This window comes from Lepidochelys olivacea (assembly GCF_965140295.1).
Source record: "Lepidochelys olivacea isolate rLepOli2 genome assembly, chromosome: 1".
Lineage (NCBI taxonomy): Eukaryota > Metazoa > Chordata > Testudines > Cheloniidae > Lepidochelys > Lepidochelys olivacea.
In genome coordinates this window covers 3,171,451-3,192,084 of record NC_140411.1, presented here as the reverse complement: position 1 = coordinate 3,192,084, position 20,634 = coordinate 3,171,451, and the positions used below count along the sequence as shown (strand labels likewise).

At 45.7% G+C, this 20,634-nt stretch overlaps 1 protein-coding gene across 1 annotated transcript; it reads right to left on the bottom strand.

The window, feature by feature from the left end:
• Nucleotides 1-10,266: 10,266 nt before the first annotated feature.
• On the bottom strand, nucleotides 10,267-11,238 carry LOC311514460 (olfactory receptor 52R1-like; the record flags this gene model as incomplete). Its single annotated transcript, XM_084617021.1, has 1 exon — nucleotides 10,267-11,238. The coding sequence occupies one exon, from the start codon at nucleotides 11,236-11,238 to the stop codon at nucleotides 10,267-10,269; it is 972 nt and encodes a 323-aa protein (XP_084473147.1).
• Nucleotides 11,239-20,634: the final 9,396 nt, after the last annotated feature.

Genomic DNA, 20,634 nt, shown 5'->3' with positions numbered 1-20,634 from the left:
TTTGAAACCTGAGATTTGATTATAGCCACTGCCTTAATGCAGAGCTGCGTTAGGAGCATGGTGAGGGCAATGAAGGGCTTCCTGTTCTCCCCTCAGCCCAGGGAGGGAGGGGATGAACCGGGGGGCTCACAGATTCCAAGGGACCCCCATGACCTTCCAGCCGCACCCCCCCCCCCCACACACACAGGCCATAGAATTACTCCCAGATGCTGGATTAAAGCATCTGAGTTTTAGACTTTATATAGAAAACTATCAAATCTCAGCTGAAAGACTCCGAGCTATGGCGAGTGGCCCCTGTCCCGGGTGAGCTGGACAATGTCTAACCCCCCTCACTGCTAGGTACTTGCATTTTTTTTTCAAGGTTGAATTTATTTAACTTTAACTTCCAGCCCTAGGATCTTGTTCTGCCTTTGTCAGCCTGTCTGAGGAGCGCCCCACGCTAAGATCTCTTGTCCATGTGTCCATACCTATACCCAGGGATCAAACCACTTCTCACGCTTCTTTTCAGCAAGCGGAGTAACCAGCTCTTCTAACCTCTCAGCGTCAGGCTTCCAGCCCTGGGATCCTGTTTGGGGCGTGCTCCTTGGACCTCTCTCCGGAGTTTCCTCCTCCTTAGTGAAGCGCAGACACCAGAAGAGGACGCAGTATGCTAGTAGCTTTCTTCCCAGGGCTGTGCACAAAGGTGAGACCATTTCCTGACTTCTAAATGATAGTCCCCATTTGTACATCCAAGGGTGGCATGTGCCCTGTTTTGCCACAGCCTTGCACTGGGAGCTTATGCTGGGGCAATGATCTGCCGGCATGTGGTTCTTATGTCCCTCCCCAATCCTTGATTGGTGGTGGTGGTGAGGGGAGATGAGGGGCCAGTTCCAGGATGGTTTTGGTACAGAGCTGTAGTTGCAGGAGCTCACCGTGCTGAAGCAGGTGGCTTGTTCAGTGAGGGTAGGAGCAGCCGTGCAGGGGATAGCTCCCTCTGGTAGCTTCCCCACCCGACATGCTCTTGTTGAGAGCTGCTATTTGGTGTGTGGGCAGCTGGGAATTTTCTGCTGGGAGTTTGGGCACCAGGGCTCTGCTTGCTGCTGTTCCTGTGCTGGGCAGCCGGATGCATTGCTCAGGGTGCTGTACTAGACAGCAACGCCCAAACAGTCCCTGCCCAGAGAGCTCCCAAGCCAGGACAGGGACAGACACGAGAGATGGAGCTGAACGGACCCAGGGGAGATGCAGGGGGAGAGGCTGGGAGGACAAGGGGAGAGCCAAGGGGGGTGCCCTTTGCATTAGCTAGTGTCCTCACTAGTCAGGCCACCCACCTCATTGGTGTTGGGACAGATCAGAGACAGGCACGTCAGCAGGGGACTGGGACTCAGCTGCCCAAGCCATTCCCTGCCTGCCTTCCTCCTTGGGGTGTGTGTGTGATTATACTTCTCTGCTTGAGCTCCCCTGATGAGTCTTGCTCACAGGAGCTTAAAGAGAACAGGAATAGCCCCAGTGGGGAGAAGGCAACACCCCAAGGCCCAGTGCAAATGTCAAACAGGCAGGGAGAAATCCAAGCCCCCGGAGAATCTGCCTCTGTCCTCAGAGCCGGACCAGCTTCCCAGACCAGGCCTCCTCCGCTAGAGGAAGCCACACACAGAGCCGCTCTCCTGCTGTGCAGAGCTTTCCCCTCCCGTGAGCAGCTGGTTCCCTTTAAAAGCAAAGCCCCCAGCTAGCTGTGCCTCACGCAGCCGGTGCCCAGGTGAACCCTCTGTCTGCGCTCACATGCCCCATGCAGGACTTGCCCTTCTGCCCTCCTGCGGCTCATCCTTAAAGCCTCAGGCCCACTGGGTGGGGCAGAAGGGGCAGACCTGGCCTTAAGGGACTCCGTGGCCATGGCCTGTGGGAACCTGTCCTTTGCGGAGGTGCTGCCAACCTTGAATAAAGCTGCGGGTGTGGCTGGGGACACCAGAGGTCCCCTACATGTTCAGTGCGGGGAGCTGCAGGCTGCGGTGAGAACCCAGGGGATCCGGCAGAGGGTGCTCCACCTCCATGAACCTCCATGAACCACCTCCATGAACCAGCATGAAGGCCCACAGGCCGGGTCAGTGTCTGGGGAGCAAGGGCCATCCACAGGGCCCAGGATCCAAACAGGTCAGTCACCCTGCCACTGTGGAAACCCACCTCAGCCTTGCTGAGCAGCAGGGCTAATAAACACACTTGTCTGGGTCTGCAGAACAACACGGCTTCAACTTTTCACTGCTCCAGAACATCGTTGTCACTTGTCATTTACACGGGCCCAGCCAAGATCAGGGCCTCCTTGTGTGAGGTGCTGTGAGACATACAGCTGGAGACCGTCCTTTCCCCAGGGACCTCAATGCAAACTCGGGTTGCCAACCATCCCAGTTTCACCAGGAGTCTCCCAGTAAAAGGCTCTATCTCCTGGAGGCTACTGCAGCCAAACTGGGAGATTCTAGGCACTAAAATTCCGACGGCACAGCGGGGCTAAGGCAGGCTCCCTACCTGCCCTGGCTCAGTTCCACTTCCAGAAGCAGTGGATTCATCCCTGCAGCCCCCAGGGGGCCTCAGAGGGTCTCCACACACTGCCCCCACCCTGAGCATCAATGGTGCAGCTCCCATTGGCTGGGAATTGAGGCCAATGGGAGCTGTGGGGTGGTGCCCGCCAGAAGGGGCAGGGCGCAGAAACCCCCTGACACCCCCACCTAGGGGCTGTTGCCAGAGGGATGTGCCAGTCGCTTTTGGGAGCCAGCTGAAGTAAGCACCACCATTCCTGACCCCGAACACACCTCAACCCCCTAACCCAGCCCAGAGCCTGCACCCCTGCTAAAAACTGGACGCAGTACTCCAGATGTGGCCTCACCAATGTCGAATAGAGGGGAATAATCACTTCCCTCAATCTGCTGGCAATGTCCCTACTTATAGAGGCCAAAATGCTGTTAGCCTTCTTGGCAACAAGGGCACACTGTTGACTCATATCCAGCTACTCGTCCACTGTCACCCCTAGGTCCTTTTCTGCAGAACTCCTGCCTAGCCATTCGGTCCCTAGTCTGTAGCGTTACATGGGATTCTTCTGTCCTAAGTGCAGGACTCTTCACTCGTCCTTGTTGAACGTCATCAGATTTCTTTTGGCCCAATCCTCTAATTTGTCTACGTCCCCCTGTCTCCTATCCCTACCCTCCAGCGTATCTACCACTCCTCCCAGTTTAGTGTCATCTGCAAACTTGCTGAGGGTGCAATCCACAACATCCTCCAGATCATTAATGAAGAAATTGAACAAAACTGGCCCCAGGACCGACCCTTGGGGCACTCCGCTTGATACCGGCTGCCAACTAGACATGGAGCCATTGATCACTACCCGTTGAGCCCGACAATCTAGCCAGCTTTCTATCCACCTTACAGTCCACTCATCCAGCCCATACTTCTTTAACTTGCTGGCAAAAATACTGTGGGAGACCGTGTCAAAAGCTTTGCTAAAGTCAAGGAATAACACGTCCACTGCTTCCCCCTCATCCACAGAACCAGTAATCTCATCATAGAAGTCAATTAGATTAGTCAGGCATGACTTGCCCTTGGTGAATCCATGCTGACTGTTCCTGATCACTTTCCTCTCCTCCAAGTGCTTCTGAATTGATTCCTTGAGGACCTGCTCCATGATTTTTCCGGGGACTGAGGTGAGGCTGACTGGCCTGTAGTTTCCCAGATCCTCCTTCTTCCCTTTTTTAAAGATGGGCACTACATTAGCCTTTTTCCAGTCATCCGGGACCTCTCCCGATCGCCATGAGTTTTCAAAGATGATGGCCAATGATTCTGCAATCACATCCACCAATTCCTTCAGCACTCTCGGATGTAGCACATCCGGCCCCATGGACTTGTGCTCAACCAGCTTTTCTAAATAGTCCCGAACCACTTCTCTCTCCACAGAGGGCTGGTCACCTCCTCCCCATGCTGTGCTGCCCAGTGCAGTAGTCTGGGAGCTGACCTTGTTCATGAAGACAGAGGCAAAAAAAGCATTGAGTACATTAGCTTTTTCCACATCCTCTGTTACTAGGTTGCCTCCCTCATTCAGTAAGGTACCCACATTTTCCTTGACTTTCTTCTTGTTGATAACATACCAGAAGAAACCCTTCTTGTTACCCTGACTGAAGTGAGGCTGACTGATCTCTATTTCCCGGGGTTCTCCTTCTTCCCTTTTTCAAAGAGGGGCAATATATTTGACTTTTTCCAATAGTCCGGGACCTCCCCCAGTCACCACAATTTTTCAGAAATAATGGCCAATGGCTCTGCAATCACATCAGCCAATTTCTTCTGCACCTTCAGATGCATTAGATCTGGACCCATGGATTTGTGCATGTTGATTTTTTTGTAAATAGTCCTTAACCTGTTCTTTCACCACTGAGGGCTGCTCACCTCCTCCCCGTACTGTGTTGCGCAGTGCAGCAGTCTGGGGGCTGACCTTGTCTGTGAAGATCGAGCCAAAAAAAAACATTGAGTACTTCAGCTTTTTCCACATCGTCTGTCACTAGGTTGCCTCCCATTCATGCAGGGTCCCACACTTCCCTGACCTTTTTCTTGTTGGTAACATACCTGTAAAAACTCTTTTCCACTTCTTGTAAGCTTCCTTTTTGTGTTAATCTCACCAAAGATTTCACTGTTAAGCCAAGCTGGGTGCCTGCCATATTTGCTATGCTTTCTGCACCTGGGGATAGTTTGTTCCGGCACCCTCAGTAATGCTTCTTTAAAATACAGCCAGCTCTCCTGGACTCCTTTCCCCCTCATATTAGCCTCCCAGGGGATCCTGCCCATCAGAGTGACATCTGAACATTCATGTCACTTTCCTTTCTTAATCAGGGCATGTGTTAGCATATCCGGCTTGGACACCATTTCTGTGGTCACTCCTCTGTTGACTAAGATTAGCGTCCATTGAGCCATTTGGGTGTTTGAGACTTTACCTGCCATTAATTTCCCTGACAATATGTACTTGAGGGGAGTGTGGGTGCTTTGGATAGTAATAGGGGCTGTTCCTGTGAGTGGCTCAAAAATTGTACTCCCAGGCGGCTGCTGGGCACTCACGTTCACAGGGATTAACATTCATTTTTGCTCCTTGTAATTTTATGCTGCTGGCACTAGCTTTCCCTCTTCATTGCTTTGTGATAGTGTGGCAGCCAAGGCCGTGTTATTGGCCGCCAAATGAATAACACAAAGCTGTGGTTCATCAGGGAAATGCAGGGCTGGGGCTGTGAGAGCCTTCTCTTTGAATAGGGTTCAAGTGGAGTCCTGCTCTTTTCCCCATTCCCATTCCCTCTTTTTCTTTTGCAGTTTCCACAATGGGTGAGTGATTTCAGCATATGTACAAATGTGTGGTCTGAGAAAACTGAATCTTCCTAGCAGGACTCTTAAAGCGTGGGCGTCAGTAGGGGCCGGCATTTCTACTGGTGCCCTTCCCTTCCTCTGATCTACGTGTCTCCCTTCTGGTCCAACGACTATGCCCTGGTATGTAACCTGAGGTAGCACCAGCTGAGCCTTGTCTAAGTCTACTTTGAACCCTGTTTCCTGAATTAGTGCCCAAACTTCTTCCGTTGCTGTTTGAGTTTGTGCCTCAGTTTCCCCAAATATCAAAATGTCATCCACATATGAAAACACAAAAGGCCTTTCTTGTGGACTCAACTGGTCTGCCATATCCACAACATACTGAATGGGCAATAGCCAGGCTCTTGTGATATCCCTGGGGTAACCAACAAAAGGTCCATTGTTGATCCTTTATTGTAAAGGTAAACAGATCTTGTGAGTCCGGGTGCAGGGGAATGGCAAACAAACAGCTGTCCAAATCAATAACAGAAATATTTAGATGCGACTTGCACTTTTTGTATGTGTCATATCGGCCACCACAGGGGCCATAGGGATTGTGCCCTTATTGATTCTTTTATAATGAATTGTTAGACACCAAGATTGGCCTTCTGCCTTCAGCGCTGGCCACACTGGGGTGAAAGGGTGAACCTGGTTTTCGAATGACCCCTTGTTGCTCTAATTCCTGGATGCTTTGCACCAATTGGGCCTCTGCCTCTCTCAGGTAAGAATATTGTTTCTGGGGGAGGCACAAATTCCCCAGCCATCTTAACACAAGCATTATTTTTACCACAATTCTGGTTTTTGTTTAGTTCACACTGAGGGGAATTTCAAGCGCTGCTTTTCAGCTTGTTGGGCAGTAAGTGCAGCTACTGGTCTCTCTCTCCCTTTTGTTAACACAACATCCTGCCCAACTTTTCCTGAATGGGGAGGGTGAATTTCTAACTTCCAAAGGGTACCTCTAGGCATATCAATTACCACATTGTTTTTGAATGTGGTAAACACTGAATGTGTTTTACCTAGGGAGGTGGTGGAATCTCCTTCCTTAGAGGTTTTTAAGGTCAGGCTTGACAAAGCCCTGGCTGGGATGATTTAACTGGGAATTGGTCCTGCTTTGAGCAGGGGGTTGGACTAGATGACCTTCTGGGGTCCCTTCCAACCCTGATATTCTATGATTCTATGATTCTATGAACAACCAGTTGGATCCCAGAATAATTTCATCAACCATATCGGGAGTGTGGATCAATCCACCTAATGTCTTAAATCCTTATACCAAAAAGGGGACTTGGGTCCATTCCCACCTGAGACTAGGTTTCCCTTGAAAGGATTTTAAAGCTACTTGTTTATTTTTTTTTCTGCTTTTGGGGCTGTTTTGATTAAAGATACAGTGGCTCCTGTATCTATTAAAGCTAGTGGAGTGGTATATCTACCCTGCTGAACATACACACAAGGCCATCCCCCGGGATCCCAGGAGACTCTGCCTATGAACTGCCATCTCTGAGCCCCTACTCCCCGTTCAGTGGGCCCCTCTATTCTTGCCCCAGGAAAGAAAGCGGGTCCAGGAGGCATTGCAGTGAGGAAGAAGAGGGTGGTGCACTCGGAGTTAAGTTAGCCACCTCTTTAGGTGGGGTTTGCAACCTCATGGCTTCCCTGACTAGTTCTTGTGTGGGGGCCCCATTCCACTGTTCTCGGTTTGCCCCGTGCCGCATTAGTGTTCGCCAGGCTAACCGGCAAGCCTCATTTTCCATAAAACCCACCTCCTTCATTTGATTGCTGGGAGGAGGCAATTTGATATTGCCAGAAGTCTGGGTATAACTGATCTCCTCGTCGCCCCCAGTTTCCCTCTCCATGGGAACGGCCCCTTGAGTATCCTCCCCAGGGTCCCGGGATTCCCTTTGTGCCACTCTCATTGGTGTATGTAACGGCTGGTTCTAATGCAGCTACATAGGAATCTCTTTCCTTTTTTATAGTGGGCTGCGGTCCACAATGGGTAGTTATTTGTTGGACCAAACCTCTTAGTTCCCCATAGGTTGCTGGGTGACCCTCTTGCCAAATTCCAAGTCTCCCGGAGTAGTAGGGGTTAGGGAAGCAGCACAGTCTCTTAAGGATTGTACTCTGAATGCCACTGTATCCAGCGTGGTGATGCTGCCCACTGGTGGTAAGCCGGCCATTACCTGTATCAAACCCCATCAGGTTAAATAATTCTCGGGGTGCTCATTGGGATCTTGGGTTGTGGCTATGGCTTGTGCTACAAAATTGTGACTGTTCTCATTGACTCTAATCCTGTCTAGGACCCTCGAATCTCTGAAGCCGCACAGACACTCATCAAGTGGCGGACTTCAATTGCATTCAGTTCTTCCCTTACTGAGAGCACAAACACATTAGAACAACATCTGGAGAAATTGTTTCTCTTTAGGGGGCCCCAAATTATCAGCCATTGCTTCTAGCTCAGTGGCTGATACAAGGACAGTGGTGACAGTTGTATTTCCACTACCCTCTGTGGGTGGTGTGACTGCAGTTTGTCATATGGCTGTGATAGGGTTTTGTTCAATAGATTCCAATCACTGGGGCTCATTCCATATATCTCCATGCCAAGTTTCACCAGGATCCCATTCTCCCTCCCATTTGGTGATCTCACCATATTGGGCTTGGCCCCATTCTCCTGCCGTCACAACCTCTACTTGGCAGGTGGCAAACCCCAACCTTGTTTTGAGATATTTTAATACTAGATTCACAGCAGTTGTGATTGGCAGGGGCTCTACCTTGTTCCAACATTTGTTTCCTTACCATTCCCTGCAAAACCTAGTTTTCTTTTTGTATTTTTTTTATTTGTTCAGATAACTCATTTTCTTTAATTTTAACTTCTTTTAGGGTATTTTTGAGAATCTCCAACTGGCTTTGGACTCTGGTGGCCAGTATTTTCTATCTGTCAGTTTCTCGTTCAGATACACCAAGTTTCTCATGCAGTGTGATGTTCGCCTCTCGGCAGCTAGCCAAGCAGAGGAATGCCTCATTGCATGCTTCCCACAATAGCCAAATTGCAGCCGAGTCCCTTTTTATTGGGGTTGAGGCCTGTAGACCAACAGATATTTTTTTCCAATCTATCTTCCAAATCAGCTACAGTATGGACATCAGGTAATGCTTGTTCAGTCCATGGGCCGTGCCCAAACTTTTGCAAAATTTTCTTAAAAGGAGTATTTTTCTGTATGAATGGTAATTTTTTTCAGCTTTCTTTTTAGGGGACTCTTTTCGCCTGAACATATTTACTTTATGAATTTATTTTACTCTTATAACTTTTCCATGCCCAGGCTTCTTCTGGGACTTACACAACACAAACAGTCTATACCGACTAAAAACCTTGACTGACAGAGCAGGAGGGAGGGAACGCTAAGCCCCCACCTTTGGGGCTCAATCCTGTAATGACTGAGGGTATATTCACCTATGCAACTTTTTTGTTCCCAACAGACAGGTAGGAGCAGCGAGGACTCTAATCCTCCCCTTAATGGCCCAGTATCTCTACAACCACGAGTGTATATACCTAGACAGTTTGTACGAACAGTTTATATCTATATGTATCTATATATCTCTATAGTTTTCCCTGACAGATGGGTAGGAGCACCAAGGACTCTAATCCTCCCACTATTGCCCAGTATCTCTACAAGCGGGAGTGTGCACACCTGAATGATTGATCCATTTATACGTATGGTATACCTTTTAGCAATATTTAGCAGTATTTTCAACAATCATAGTGCATGCCTTCCCCCTTTTGCAATTCTCCACCAAAAAATTTATGCTTATAAGAAGTACATGGGATCTTTTTCAGGGGAAAAGGCAATACACCGCGTTTATTGGAGATACAACAATTAACATATGCATTCAATCACACACACACACACACACACACACACACAAGCACACTGTCCCACCAGTCAATGTTATAGTTACCAGTCCAGAGTCCGGAGCAACATAGTGGCCACGTAGGTTGATCACGGGTAGGGAGGACCCGGGTTCTGTCGGTCGCAACACAATGCTCCAGGGAAGTTTTGGCAGTACAAACCCAAAGTTTCATGACAAAGCACCCTGTTTATATAGTGATCTTCCTTCATTGGGACCAATGAGTTTTGCACTGTCATACTGTAATCAATTGCCGTTTGACGAGTGCTTGTTTTCTTAAATTGTATTTTTTATTCTTTATTTTATTTTTTTTATTAGTCTCTCAGGGAGTTACCCCATGGTGGTTTTGATCACAGCCATCTTGTCCCGACTGATAGGTGCTTGCCTTATTTTTAGAGTAGACAATCTGCTCTTCTTGACATATCAATAGGGGTGTGTTGCAATCTCCTGGTACCTTAACGTCTGGTTTTGTTTTTCTTCCTAGAACATCTGGTCCAGTGATGGTCTTAACACTTATCTTCTAACACACACATTCCTCATTCATACACAAAACAGGATTGATTTCCACAGAACATTTGAACAAGAGCATCAAATTGCAACACAGGAGAAAACAATCATTGCATTCTTTTACTTATTTCAAAATGCTAATTTTAAACCTACAACAAAGTGGTGACCCTAAATGTCTATTACTGCCTTGAAATCAACTTCAAACACATGATTCTGGCTGATTCATCTTTGCCAATGACACACTAGGCCATTCCTTTCTCCTTTTAGAAAGGGTGGCTGGCAGAATATGGTCAAATCATATAATTATATCATACATTAATACATTTAATACTGCCTCATTATTACCATAACATTCCAGTACTACAGAGGTACTACTGAGGTGATCTGACCAGATGCTTTCTTTGGGCAGGAACAGAAAGTGGAGCCTACCCAGAGTCCATAGTGACATCTCTATGATCACATACCACTGTGAGTGATGGCAGATCATGAATGGGTCAGAGGCCATGATGATGAATGTTTTATATTCCTCGATTAAATTAGACAGGCACACACTGCTCCGATTCCTTTCTGATTGAAGATATGGAGAACCCTTTCCCGGATCTGTTTGTTTTTCACACCGTACACAACAGGGTTTAGCATGGGGGGCATCAGCAGGTAGAGATTGGCCGCCAGGATGTGGACATAGTCGGGGACATTGTGGCCAAAGCGGTGGGTGAGGAACGTGAAGAGGCCAGGGATGTATAATGACAGAATGACACACAAGTGGGACGTACAGGTGCTGAAGGCCTTGAGACGCGTATCTGTGCACGGGACTCTCAGTACGGCCTGGAGGATCATAGCATAGGACACAGTGATGACAAACAGGTCAACCCCCCCCACCATAAAAGCCACGAACAGGCCGTAAATGACACTGACTGTAGCATCCCCACACACCAGCTTCACCACGGCCATGTGCTCGCAGTATGAGTGGGAGATGAGGCAGCGCTGGCAGAAGGGCAGCCTGAGGACAAGGAGGGAGAAGGGGCTCACCAGAAGGACCCCACGTGCCAGCACCAGGCTCCCCATTGTCACTATGGCTGGGACGGACAGGATGCTGGAGTGCCGGAGGGGGCAGCAGATTGCCACATACCGATCCAAGGCCATGACCATGAGTATGCCCGACTCCACTGACAAGAAGGTGTGGACAAAGAACATCTGGGTGAGGCAGGCATGGAACCCAATCTCCCTGGAGCCCAGCCAGAAGATGCTCAGCATTTTGGGCAGGGTGGATGTGGACAGGACCAGGTCAGTGACTGCCAGCATGGCCAGGAAGAGGTACATAGGCTCATGCAGGCTCAGATCATTGTATATAATGAAGAGAACAATGACATTTCCCAGGACGGCAATGACATACATGATGAAGAAAGAAAAGGCTATCCAGTATTGGGCCTCCTGCAGTCCTGGGATGCCGACCAGGAGGAAGGTGGCAGGGTGGGAGTGGGTGCTGGTGTTCAGACATGACATAGCATGTTGCTCTTCTCCTACCTGGGCTGGGAGAGCTTTCACCCTGTAAAGAAGCTGTGAAGAACCCATGAGGGCTGATTCAATTCCTCGGAAACAGGGGTGCTAGTGAGTTACTGAATATTGGATCCAGTTCCTCTGTTCCAAATACCAGCTCCAGTCCCAGGACAGCAACTTGCCCAGAATCACTGGAGTTAGGGGTTGCGGCAGCGCGGTCTGTCTCCTCAGGAGACTGGTTGAGAGGTTTCTGGTTTGTTTGTTTCCCGACTTTGAGATTCAGTTCCCTTTCCTGTTCTGGCTTTCTGTGGGGCGTGAGGGTGAGAAGACCAAAGTGTGATGGGGAGGAGTACACTCTTCCTTGTGTCCTCTCTTCTTTGTTAATCAGTGCAGCATTCCATCTCCCCCTTTCGATCCGTCCCAGAAAACTAGGGAAAGGAAAGACAAATAGGCAAATGCATAAACCTGGGTGAAAAAAATCAGTGTGGCTGCTGGACTACTAACGCCTGAATGGGCCACATTAGCCAAGCCCTGCTGGAGATGCAGGCGCTGCCATTTAGCAAAACCAGCCCCAGCTGGAGAAAACAGGATTAAAACCCCGGAAGCCTCAGGAGAAGGGGGCTAGTCAGAGAAGTTCTGCTTCAGAGCTGGTTAGTGAGTCTCTCATCAGTGTAGGCTGTAGTCTTTGTAGTGTTGTTTCTTGTAGCAGTGGCGGGGTGTCTTTTCTTTACAATCGGACGTATTTTTGTACTGCGGTCATGGCTAGAAGCCCCACCTGAGACAGAGACCCCGAAATAGCAAAGACAGAGACAAGGTGGGAGGAGAAACAGAGGCACAGAGCGATGACTTGCTGAAGGTCACAGAGCAAGTCAGTGGAAGAGTCAGGAATAGAGCTCGCATCTCCAGTCCCGTACCTTAGCCGCTAGACCATGCTGCATCTCAACCCAGCTGCTTATTCACTATGACAAAGATGGAAAAGGCTTTTAGGTGCTGGCTCTTAGACACTATGGCTAGATGCTGCTATGATCAGTGCTCCAGGCAATCTCTTTTTTCTAAAAGATCTGCTTTGGGTCCAATAGGAATTGACTCAGGGAATTAGCTCTATGACCTGTCTTATACAGGAGATCAGACTACATGTTCACAGTTGTCCTTTCTGTCCTTGCAATCTATGAAGAGATAGCATTCCCCACCTGTCCATATCCCTTGGCCAGTGCACGCTTGTTCCCTCTGGTATATTTTCATAAGACTTGTCTAGTCTAGTTTTCAATGACTCAGTTGACGGATCTTCCACCAGTTTGTTTTTCTGGAAGGCAAGTTCAGTACCTACAGATCTCACTGTCAGGAAACTGTTCCTGCTGTTTATCTTAATTTTTCCTTGTCTTAATTCTATCTCAGTGCTCCTAGTTCTAGTTACTTAAATACATCTCCATTCCCTGTGTGGGAATGGACCAAAAAAGGAAAAAAAAACAGAATATTCTATTCTCATTGCCAGGGGATGCTGGTCAAAACTATAACCGGGTTCAAAGAAAGCATTTGATAAGTTTCAGGAGGGTAGGTCCATCAATGGCCTGAATAATGAATAATAAGAATAATAAGAATATAACAGTAGGGATATATTACAGTCCACTTGACCAGGATGGTGATAGTGACTGTGAAATGGTCAAGGAGATTAGTGAGGCTATTAAAATAATAATTAAAAAAACCTCAATAATAATGGGGGATTTCAACTATCCCAATATTGACGGGGTACATGTCACCTCAGGATGGGATGCAGAGAGAAAGTTTCTTGATACCATCAGTGACTGATTCTTGGAGAAGCTGGTCCTGGAACCCACAAGAGGAGAGGCAGTTCTTGATTTAGTCCTAAGTGGAGCACAGGAACAGGTCCAAGACGTGAATACGGCTGGACCACATGATAATAGTGACCATTATATAATAAAATTTAACATCCCTGTGGTGGGGAAAACACCACAGTGGCCCAACAATGTATCATTTAATTTCAGAAAGGAGAACTACACAAAAATGAGGAGGTTAGTTAAACAGAAATTAAAAGGTACAGCACCAGAAGAAAAATCCCTGGAAGCTGCTTGGAAACTTTTAAAAGACACCATAATGGAGACTCAGCTTAAACGTATACCCCAAATTAAAAAAAAAAAAATGGTAAGAGAGCCAAAAAAGAGCCACCATGGCTAAACAACAAAATAAAAGAAGCAGTGAGAGGCAAAAAGTCATTGTTTGAAAAGTGGAAGTTAGATCCTATTGTGGAAAATAGAAAGAAACAGAAACTCTGGCAAAAGAAGTGTAAAAATATAAGTAGGAATTTGAAGTACATCTAGCCAAAGACTCAAAAAGTATTAGCAAAACAAAAAATTTAAATACAACAGAAGCAGGAAGCCTGCAAAAGAACCAATGGGGCCACTGGACAATCAAGATACTAAAGGAGCACTCAAGGACAATAAGGCTATTGCAGAGAAACTAAATGAATTCTTTGCATTGGTCTTCATGGTTGAGGATGTAAGGGAGATTCCATTCATTTTAGGTGACAGATCTGAGGAACTGTCCCAGACTGAGGTGTCATTAGAGGTGGTTTTGGAACAAATTAATAAACTAAATAGTAATAAGTCAACAGCACCAGATGGTAGTCGCCAAAGAGTTCTGAAGGAATTCAAATGTGAAATTGTAGGTTTACTAACTGTCGTCTGTAACCTATCATTTAAATCATCTTCTGTACCAAATGACTGGAGGATAGCTAATGTGGTCCCATTTTTTAAAAAGGGCTCCAGAGGTGACCCTGGAAATTACAGGCCTGAAAGCCTGACTTCAGTACTGGGCAAACTGCTTGAAACTATAATAAAGAACAATATTGTCAGACATATGGATGAACATAACTTGTTGAGGAAGAGTCAACATGGTTTTAGTAAAGGGAAATCATGCCTCACCAAATTACCAGAATTCTTTGGGGGAGTCAACAAACACGTGAACCATGGGGATCCAGTGGATATAGTGTATTTAGATTTTCAGAAAGCCTTTGAAAAGGTCTCTCACCAAAGGCTTTTAAGCAAAGTAAGCAGTCATGGGATAAGAGGGAAGGTTCTCTGATAACTGGTTAAAAGATAAGAAACAAAGGGTGGGAATGGTCAGTTTTCAGAATGGAGGGAGATAAATAGTTGTCTCCCTCAGGAGTCTGTACTGGGCCCAGCCCTATTTAACATATTCATAAATGATCTGGAAAAAGGGATAAACAGTACGGTGACAAAATTTGCAGATGATACTAAACTATTCAAGATAGTTAAGTCCCAGGCGGACTGTGAAGAGCTACAAAAGGATCTCTCAAAACTGGGTCACTGGGCAACAAAATGACAGATCAAATTCAATGTTGATAAATGCAAAGTAATGCACATTAGAAAGCATAATCCCAACTATACATATAAAATAAGGGGGTCTAAATTAACTGTCACCACTCAAGAAAGAGATCTATTATTTAAAGGAATTATTTAAGCTCAGTACCAATGTGGACACAAGAACAAATGGATATAAACTGGCCACCAGGAAGTTTAGACTTGAAATTAGACGAAGGTTTCTAACCATCAGAGGAGTGAAGTTTTGGAATAGCCTTCCAAGGGAAGCAGTGGGGGCAAAAGATCTATCTGGCTTTAAAATTAAACTCGATAAGTTTATGGAGGAGATTGTATGATGGGATAACATGGTTGGTAATTAAATATTCATGGTAAATAGGCCCAATGGCCTGTGATGGGATGTTAGAGGGGGAGGGATCTGAGTTACCCAGGAAAGAATTTTCTGTAGTATCTGGCTGGTGAATCTTGCCCATATGCTCAGGGTTTAGCTGATCGCCATATTTGAGGTCGGGAAGGAATTTTCCTCCAGGGCAGATTGGAAGAGGCCCTGGAGGTTTTTCGCCTTCCTCTGTAGCATGGGGCACGGGTCACTTGCTGGAGGATTCTCTGCTCCTTGAAGTCTTTAAACCACAATTTGAGGACTTCAATAGCTCAGACATAGGTGAGAGGTTTTTCACAGGAGTGGTGGATGAAATTCTGTGGCCTGCGTTGTGCAGGAGGTCAGACTAGATGATCATAATGGTCCCTTCTGACCTAAATATCTATGAATCTATGAATCTTGGAGTCACTGTGGATAGTTCTCTGAAAACATCCACTCAATATGCAGCAGCAGTCAAAAAAGCGAACAGAATGTTGGGAATCATTAAGAAAGGGATAGATAATAAGACAGAAAATATTATATTGCTTCTATATAAATCCACGGTACGCCCACATCTGGAATACTTCATGAAGATGTGGTTGCCCCATCTCAAAAAATATATACTGTACTTGCAAAAGGTTCAGAAAAGGGCAACAAAAATGATTAGGGATACGGAACAGCTTCAGTATGAGGAGACCTTAATAAGATTGGAGTTTTCGACTTGGAAAACAGACAACTAAGGGGTATAAAGGGGTTATAAAGATGTTAGAGGGGTATAAAATCATGACTGGTGTGGAGAAAGTAAAAAAGGAAGTGTTAGTTACTCCTTCTCATTACACAAGAACTAGGGGCCACCAAATTAAATTAATAGGCAACAGGTTTAAAACAAACAAAAGAAAGTGTTTTTCCACACAAAGCACAGTCAACCTGTGGAACTCCTTGCCAGAGGATGTTGTGAAGGCCAAAACTATAACAGGGTTAAAAAAAGAACTAGATATGTTTGTTAGGGAGCTTATTCCTTCACCGACTTACTTCCCTGGTCCTTCTTGAATGAACAGAGAGCAACAATACCTGAAGTCCAAAGGTGCAAACAATTCGATGTTTATTGGGGTGAACTTCCAGCAAGCATGATTCCAGTTTCCTTCCTCAGTGTCCCCCTTCCCAGCTCTGACAACAGAGCCTTACCTGTGTCCCTGTTCCCATTCCTACCCTTAGCTGAACATGATTCCACTTTCCCCACCCCCATTCCCTGATCCCATTTCCCCCACACTCACCCACACCCCCTCACTTCCTGATTGACTGCAGACTATATAGTAAAACTTGAGTTCTGCTTAGCTTTACCTTAACCTATCATTTTACTGAAATTTAACTAACCAATCCGAACATATTGTAACACCATTATGTAACCAATTATATCGCACCGCCTTAATTAGTTTACACCCAGCAAAATTAATTATACAGCAGACAGAAAAAATCGCAGAACCAGACAGAGATTATCCAGACAAACAATAGGGAAATGGGGACTACAATGATAGAACAACACAGAAGTGAGGATTTCACATCCCAGCTATTGATAAGTGAGTTCTCGCCAGACAGGATGCTATCAAACCAAGTTTCCTTTTACATCTTCCAGGCACTTCCCTATCTCTGGAGGTGATAGGCACTATCAGGACAGGATTGTATCCTAACAGCCCAATAGCACCTTCTTTCAATGTGACTAGTTTGGAATGTGAGGAGGTGACCGGTCGTTTCCCAGCTTACGGCTGCCTCTGCTGCTTAGCCAAAGGCCTTAGCCTAAGAACAGGGCCTCAGACTGTCACAGTGAGAGAAGGCCCTTACACCGGCAGACAGTGAATTTTACTCTTTCTTTTATACCTCTAGAACTAGCCAAGTGATAAGAATACACCTACATTCTTAGAGTCTAGGCCTTTACAGACAGACCTGAATATCTATATCCTAACAATGTTTATGGAGGATAGGTCCATCAATGGCTATTAGCCAGGATGGACAGGGATGGTGTCCCTAGACTCTGTTTGCCAGAAGCTGTGAACGGGTGACAGGGGATGGATCACTTACTTATTATCTGTTCTGTTCATTCCCTCTGAATCACCTGGCAGTGGCCACTGTCGGCAGACAGGATACTGGGCTAGATGGACCCTTGGTCTGACCCAGGATGACCATTCTTATGTTCTTATGTCCATGTTATTTTTCACTTAATGGAACAACAATAGGCATGTGATCTATGAAGTTATTTATATAGATCCCATCACTGCAGTGTCTTTGCATCTCCTGGTCGTTAATTAATATATCAACACAGCACCCCTGAGAGAGAGAGAGAAATGTCGTTTTCCCCATTTTACAGATGGAGAATTGAGGCACAGAGAGATGAAGTGGTTTGCCCGTGGTCCAGGGCCTTCACCAAAAGATCAGGGAAGAGCTGCAAGAATGATTCCAGGGCTGAAAAGAATGCTTTACTGTCAGAGTCATCATGCTCTTAATCTGTGTAGATTCAATTGACTTGATCACAGTCTGGAAGTCCTTCCATGGGGAGAAGATCCCTTATGCAAGGTGGCTCTTTAATGTAGCAGACAAAGACATAAAAGATCCAAAGACTGGAAGCTGAACGAAAACAATCGGGAAATAAGCCCACATTTTTAACAGTGAGGGTAATTGACCATTGAAACAAATGATCAATGGATGCAGTGTATTCTCCATCACTTCAGAGTCTTAAATCAAGATTAAACTAGAGCCCAGGAAGGCTGGAGGCAGGAATCACTGGATGGAATTCTAGGGCCTAGATGCTGGGCTAGATGATCAGACTGGTCCCTTCTGGCCTTAAAATCTGCAACCCAGCATTTCAAAAGTGATTTGTTTACGTGTGACCAACTTTAGACTCCTTGATGGGATCTAATTTTCAGAAAATGCTGAGCATCCATCTTCTGAGAATGGAGCCCTTTGGGACACATCAGTAACTATAGTGATAAAATAATAATAATGAATACCTCGCTCCTCGATGGCACGTTTCATCAACAGAGCTCAAAGCAATTTACAGAGGGGTCAGGATCACCATCAACAATGACAATGAGAATGCAGTACGTGTTCTAGCTAGATTTATAGGAGAGGCATCAAGAGTGACAGACAGTTCAGCGCTAGGGGTCCAATCCTGAAGTCCAACACACAGACAGCCCCATTGTCTTTAATGGCATTGCTTCCCAGGGTATGGGATAAGGGCATGAGAAAGGGGTTCCACACTTAGGATGGGACCCTGGGTAGGTAGAGCTCTGGGGTTTATCTGAAGTGACAAACATCATTAGGGTTCCAGCTCAGAGCATTTTCCATAAAAGAAATGCAGTTACAGCTGGAAATGTTTCTGCACAGCCCATTTTCATAGCACTGCCTTCGCTCTTGGGACTACATTATATCTAGCCCGCTGAGTGATAGGGATCACCAATTAATTGACTATGCTTCTGGTTCATTTTGAAAAATGGTCAAGAACCAAATAACCAAAACGTAGTGCATTGTATTGTCTAAGACAAAGTAGTACAATATGAAAGGTTGCCATACATACCCCTCCTATTGGAAAGCAATTCTACTATTACAACATGTCCATCTTATACAGTAGGTGTGCTTCAAAATGTGCCCCCCCAAATCATTTCTATTTATAGCACAACTGCTTATATTCTAGAAAGCATTTTATATGTCACCAAAGATCCAACCAACCAGTTCCTTAAATTGTTGTTTTATACCTTACCTTACCTCTGTTTTTGATGCTACATTCCAAACTGGTTGTCCATGAAAGTACCTGTACTAGGACACAGATAGGCTTGGAGAGTCTAGATTTTTATCAGTAAATGTTGATAAATGTCAATTTCACCATATACACTGTGACCCCCCCGGCAAGGGGGGTCCCCTGTTCTTTGAAAACAATTCTCACCACAACCCTGACAAACTAACTACACCAAACACAAGTCTTGTAGGATATTTATCCATAAAAGTAATATGTAAATTATCTGCAGAAGCTCATAACTTGTCAAGATTTGTAATCATTGTGAGATGTATGTACAGGTAATATTTAAGGAATAATGTATTTATATTGACAATGTGTTTTATGGGCTTGGAGTAGAAATAAATCACCGTGAGATACAGTAATGTGACTCAGACAAGGGATAATTATTACCCCGTCCTGTTTGATGAGCGATGCAAAGCAAGGGTCAATTATTTCACCTTGTACAAAACTAGGACTTTGAATGTAAAACCATCAGAGGCAATAACAAACATTAGAAACCATTTAAAGGTGAAAAAAACAAAACCTTTACAGCTAGAAAGGGATTCACCCTTTCTGTGACTAGAAACAAAAGGCTGTTTTCAGTCTCGCACAGAGAAGGAAAAGCACTCTGTATCCATCCACTGAGGAAATGCCTTGCTGAGTAAGAGTGTCTTCATTAACATTTGGATCCTGCTTCTTGTAAAATCAGCCAGCTCTGCAACCAACTGAACTTTGTGGGTGTGAGGAAGAATCCACTTTATTAGACAGGAAAGATAATTAATGATAAGTGTAGACCCAATTTTGCATTTCATGATTTTTTTTTGCATTGTCACCATTTGTTTCTGCGACTCTCTCCTGTTTCTTGTTAAATCTTCTTTATTCTTTCTTAAATAAACTGACATTTATTTTATTACAAGAGCTCACACATGCCACGTGTAATACAGGAGTGGTGGTTTGAGATAAAACAGGTAAACAGGGGCACACTGCTCCTTCGGGGGCAGGGAATCTGGGATGTCTGTGAGTAGCCAGTGTCAGGGGATGTATATCAGAGGGGACTGATTCAAAGGGACTTGGGGACTGGGGTGCCCCTATTGTTAACCTGCAAGGCAAAGTCAGGGCTGGCTTACCCACAGAAGAGGACTTGAGTGGCTGAAGGGAAGGTGGTGTCCGGGAGCTGACTACCAGCCACCACAAGAGAGATTCCCTCTCACTGAGGCAGGGGCTAATAAGGTGACTCACATACCTGGGTGTCCTGAGAACAGTCCCACAGAGACACAAACTGATAATCAAAATTCACAGACAGGCTGCTTGAAACCATATGAGTGTTTGATTTAAGACTTCGTATATTTTGACATATGATGTTAACAATTTGTGTTTTAACCATTATAAAACTTTAACTTCTTGAATCTCAGCCTATCTGTGAATTTTGCCATGGGAGTGAACCCCTCTCCCCACTACACGGGCTGATCTTTTCCCTTATATGCTCCTGTAAGCCAGCAGAGCCCCCCATGCAGGACGGCTAAAGAGACTTAGTGTCATAAATATAAAGGGAAGGGTAAACCCCTTTAAAATTCCTTCTAGCCAGAGGAAAAATCCTCTCACCTGTAAAGGGTTAAGAAGCTAAAGGTAACCTCATTGGCACCTGACCAAAATGACCAATGAGGAGACAAGATACTTTCAAAAGCTTGGAGGAGGGAGAAAAACAAAGGGTCTAGGTCTGTTTGTATGCTGCTTTTCCCAGGGACAGAACAGGAATGGAGTCTTAGAACTTTTAGTAAGTAATCTAGCTAGGTATGTGTTAGATTATGATTTCTTTAAATGGCTGAGAAAAGAACTGTGCTGAATAGAATGACTATCCCTGTCCGTGTGTCTTTTTTGTAACTTAAGGTTTTGCCTAGAGGGATTCTCTATGTTTTAAATCT